This window comes from Aplysia californica, unplaced genomic scaffold (assembly GCF_000002075.1).
Source record: "Aplysia californica isolate F4 #8 unplaced genomic scaffold, AplCal3.0 scaffold00668, whole genome shotgun sequence".
NCBI lineage: Eukaryota > Metazoa > Mollusca > Gastropoda > Aplysiida > Aplysiidae > Aplysia > Aplysia californica.
This window is the reverse complement of record NW_004797938.1, coordinates 103768-108858: the sequence shown is the minus strand read 5'-3', so window position 1 is coordinate 108858 and position 5091 is coordinate 103768. Positions and strand designations below refer to the sequence as shown.

At 39.4% G+C, this 5091-nt stretch overlaps 1 protein-coding gene across 1 annotated transcript in view; it reads left to right on the top strand.

The window, feature by feature from the left end:
- Nucleotides 1–5091, top strand: part of LOC101861843 (probable C-mannosyltransferase DPY19L3) — a 37580-nt gene that overhangs the window by 6307 nt on the left and 26182 nt on the right. The window contains exons 3-4 of the mRNA XM_035972371.1: nucleotides 726–816; nucleotides 3041–3162. Of these exons, the coding sequence (XP_035828264.1) occupies nucleotides 726–816; nucleotides 3041–3162 (213 nt within the window). The remainder of the gene's footprint in view (nucleotides 1–725; nucleotides 817–3040; nucleotides 3163–5091) is intronic.

Genomic DNA, 5091 nt, shown 5'->3' with positions numbered 1-5091 from the left:
CCCCCTCCCACACACACATACAGAGGCTAGCAAAGGCACAAAAACACAAAAAAAACATTGGAAAGAAGACTGTTACATAGGGGGAGGGGGGGAGGGGGGTTCAGTATTAAAGAATGATTGTAATCTGTGAGCATCTTGTAGTCAATTAAACGTCTACTATTTCTGTATGTCTTCTTCAAACTAGTCTAGAAGCTCTAGTAGAATGAGAGGATAGCTGAAATGTTGCTGTTTTTTTAAGTCTTGATTTTGTGTCTTTGGTTCACATTTTAGAATGGCTTTTATTTCAATTTGAGCCAAAACATTACAAAGAAGCTTAAATAGACTCTCTTAGTTAGTTGGGTTTTTTTTCTTGCTCCTTTTTTTACCTTTAGCAGTAATACTTTGAGCTGGGTAGTATTTTAACTGTTTTTATGTTAAAGGGTTACTTGAGAGAAGCATTGCGCTGCCAAGAGCGAAATGCTCGCAGCTAAAGGGATTTGAAAACAACAACAACATGGTAAAGGGTGTGTGTGTACATAGGTAGCTGGGTTGGGGGGATATGTGTGTGTGCGTGCATGCGTGCGTGCGTGCGCACGTGTGTGTGTGTATGTTGGTGTGGGTTACTCTCCCCCCCCCCCACCAATTTCTTCTCCCTGTGTGTTGCTTCTGAGTTTCCCTTGGAGTAGATTCTGTGGCTTTGTTCCTGATTGCACATCCCTATTCTCTTCTGCCGTGGTACCCAACAGGAAGTTGAGCGGGAAATAAGTTTCCGAACAGAAACAGGATTATACTATTCCTACTATAAGCAACTGGTCAATGCTTCATCCCTGTGGCAAGGTATGCTCTTTCACATTTTCAGTTTGTACATTGGAACCCTGTTATAGCGTGCCCCAATGTCCATCAGATTCAGATGTAATGCTAAGTTTAAGTAAGTAAGTTTCTTCAGTGTTTAAGGCCACTGGCCCACATCACATCGTATAAAACACTCGTTTGTTAAATCAAGTTTCTATAATGAAAGAGTACAGGTTGTGCACATATCTCTTATCATGGCTCAAACATTGCATATTTCTGTCACTGGGCCGAGTCAGGCTGGGAGGAATTAACAATTTCCTTTGATGTACAAAATATGGACAATAGAAAATAAAGCGGAATTCTTCTTCAATTTCAAGATGTAACGCTAAACGATTTGGGAAATGACATGAATTTAGAAATGAAGGATAAAAATGTTGAACTCCTTTATTTTGAAGTGTAAATTTCAAGAAAAGTATATGTTCACAAGAAAATTTAATGCCATGAAAAAGGAATTCTTTCCAAGGAAAGTATTGAGACTTAGTAACTTATGTTTACTTCATTATAAACAATAATATGTTCATCTTGTTTGTGGATGGCAAAAGTGATATACGGAAATGGATCAAATTAAGGCATGAATATGGATGTTTGAGGATATGTAAGCATTATTTTTGTGTTTGTCTTGATTCACTATTTAGTAAGCTCACCTCGTTTTTGTGATCACTATTTGATTTGCCTTAGAACGGCGTTATGATGTGGTTCCTCTGTATTTATATCATCCCATTCCAGGTATTTACTTTTTTTCCCATGACAGTTTCATGAATAAAGATGTGCTAGATTCCACATGCATCTTGGTTTTGAAGTGCTGTATTCAGCTTATAGAATGCTGTTTGTTCTTGAGAATTTGACAGTGACCTTCATTTGAGGGGCGTCGAAAACCTAAGGCACATAACGTCAAGCAAGTGTGCGGGTGGTTGAAAGGTGTCTGTTTTATTCTATGGTTTATCCTGTTTCTTTTTATGACCTTTTCTACTTCTGTGTGTTGCCTTACTCTTAATTTCTTGAGACTAAAACCATAATCATAAGGATGTGCTTTTTTTCAACATGAAATCTAACTCAAACCCATAAATATTGGTTTTAATCAATATTTCATTTCTTTTTGTATGCATCTATTTTGTTTAAAAAGTTTACCCATGTATATATGTGCTCTGTGTAAGAAAAGTAGAGTTAGAGTTGTCTTTATAAAAAAACTGCTGGAGAAGTAATAGTGTTGTGTTGATATGTCAAATTTGATGATGTCAATTTTAAAAAATCAGACATTGACGATATGAGCTCTCTTTGTCATTTTTCTCTCTCCTTCTCCGTTATATTTTGTTCCATGTGTTGGCTTGAAATCTGTTTTGACTTTTACTGGTGGTTGCTTCATGATATTCTAAAATTAGATGAAAATATAGGAGAGCAAAGCAGTCTTTGTGGGTGGTTGCGGTACTAATGCTAGGTCCTACTTCTTTTCTTTGGCTCTGATGTTTCTGTCCATTTCTGTCGGTCTGTCTTGCTTTTTCTTAACACTAAATGATAACTGTTGTATTGATATGCGTCTTCTTACTCATACTCAGATTTATGGCGACAAAAGCTCTTTTTTTTTTCTTTGTCTCTTTCCTTCTTTTATGTTTTTTGTTTTGCACATTTGTCTGTAAATGTTCTATGACTTATGCTGAATGACGGTTCTTGTTCTAAAAACAAGTTAAATTATTGTTGAGCAAAGCTACAGTGTCTTCTGGTTGTGTGAAGTTTTCTCTTCTCTTTCTCTCTCTCTCTCTCTCTCTCTCTTTCTCTCTCTCTCTATCTCTCTCTATCTCTCTCTCTCTCTTCTCTCTCCATCTCTCCATCTCTCTCTCTCTCTCTCTCTCTCTCTCTCTCTCTCTCTCTCTCCTCTCTCCATCTCTCTCTCCATCTCTCCATCTCTCTCTCTCCATCTCTCCATCTCTCCATCTCTCTCTCTCCATCTCTCCATCTCTCTCTGTCCATCTCTCCCTCTCCATCTCTCCCTCTTCATCTCTCTCTCTATCTCTCTCTCTCTCTCTCTCTCTCTCTCTCTCTCTCTCTCTCTCTCTCTCTCTCTCTCTCTCTCTCTCCCTCTCTCCCTCTCTCTCTCTCCCTCTCTCTCTCTCTAATATTTTACTCTGTACGATAGGGCTGCGACAATGATTCACGTTCTAAAAATGGATACAAATATAAATGAGCGAAGAAGTGTCTTCTCCTTACTTTGAAGGAATAAAAGAGCTGACGGAAGACAGACTGACGGAGCACCCTGACTCCATCAACATCCTGGAGAGAATGAACGTCTACCAGGAGCTCTTCCTCGCCGCTGCCTACAGGGGGCTGGGTATCGAGGTCAGTCGTGAACACTGCTGAGTAAATCCTTAAGGAATACTGATGCGTTTTGGGGCTTTTATTTATTTATATATTTTTTGGTTGTTGTTTTTTTTCAGTTTTGGGTGTGGTTTGCTTCTTCTTTCTTATCAAACATCTGTCGTCCTTATCTCCCCTTCTTCTTTTTTATGTTTGTTACTCTCTTGTAACACCTCTAGTCTTCTGGCGCTCATATGACCTTTTGCAGTTGCGAGCGCCGTAAAACTTCTACTAAAACTAAACTAAATTAAGTTTTGGGTGACCTTATGACCTTGAAATAAGTCAGGGTAAAAGAAGCTTATCAGTAAATTATAACCCCTCCACCCTCCCCCGTCTTTGTGCATCATGATGATCACAACCCGCTGTTTCCTGTTCCTGTAAGATGAAGCTGCAATCCCATTGTGACCTCAATGGTGACCCTGAATGTTGCACACCGGGTTAAGCAGTCACTTTACTTTTACTTTACTTTTCCGATTCAGCAGCCATTTGTGTTCTAGCCCTTCGGCCTGTCGATATGGCACAGAATTTACAGGTTTTTATCAGCTGTGCTTTGTCACTGTATAGAGTATTTCTGATGGTAGGTAGGTGCTACGCAGGTCTCAAAGTGGAGGGCAGGAAAAGAGGTGGTGTGATACTGTTTCATCCTGGCAGTCACACAACGGGCAGTTATGTGGGGTATCCTTGCGGATCCTATTTAGGTAGGAATTCAGTGGGATGTGTTGTGTTCGCAGGCGAAAGATAATCACTTGTTCTCTTCTACTCAGGGAATTTAGTGCATCTTTTGAGTTGGGAGCAGTCATGTGTGCAAATACAGTTCTTCCAGTTTTGCCCATTGCCCATCCATTCAGCCACTGTTCCCTGTTGTTGCATTTGATAATGTTCTGGTTAAGCAGTTCAAAGTTAGGGGGAAGTTATATTTTTCTTTTACTGTGGGCCCTCTGTGTTCCCAAAATCTAGTGTCTATTGATTCAGACTGGGGTCAATGGAAATAAGAAAGATTTTTGGAATATGTCCCTTCCATCAATTCAATCAAAAGTGGAAGGAGGTTATGTCATGTGTTATCCTCTTAGAGAAATTTGAACGTTAAGTAAGTATTGATTAGTACACCTGTGAAATGGGAAAAATGTAGCATTATGGGAAGGAAAAAAAATGACACTCCTGCCATTTTGCTGTAAGTTTAGCTGTGGGATAGAAGTTGATATCTGACCAAAGAAAAACAAAAACAAGCAAAGGCTGCAGAGAATTTGAGGCAAATATTTGTAGAAATATTTTGTCGCAAGGTGAAATGTTTTTACAAGACAGGCGATCTCATTTCTGCTTTGTAAGAAATTATGAATTTATCATAATATGACTTTTATCTTTTTACAAGTTTTTGTCGGAGATATAACCTAGCTTAAAGCTGTGGGCTCTTTATGATACTTATCTCAGAGCATTGAGACTATTAATGTGAGGTGTGCTGACAAAATGAGTTACTTCTCACAATCCAAGAATGGAGATATCGGCTGAAAATCGACAGACACTGGGGTCAGATTGATAGAATTTTAATCGATGTCATTTACTTCAAGTCGGCCGTGTCTTTTATTATTCCATACTTACAAATTGTACAAACTACACCTACAATAAAGTTGATGTATCAATTTCCATAAGGCTAAAATCCGAGAAGTAACTCATTTTGTCAGCCCGCCTCACAGTTTAGTTCCTTGAGGATGGGGTTTGGATTAGCTTAGCCACGTGGAGAGTGATTGACAGCTGCTGCTGCTGCTGCTGCTGGTATGAATTGACCAGGCAGAGCTGAGATGTAAACAGCCACCTGATTTACGGCTGACAGGGGGGAACTTTGTACCTCCTGAGGCTAGACAGCCAAATTGATTATTTTGTTTGGAGAGGGGGGGGGAATGTAAAGGCTTGAGG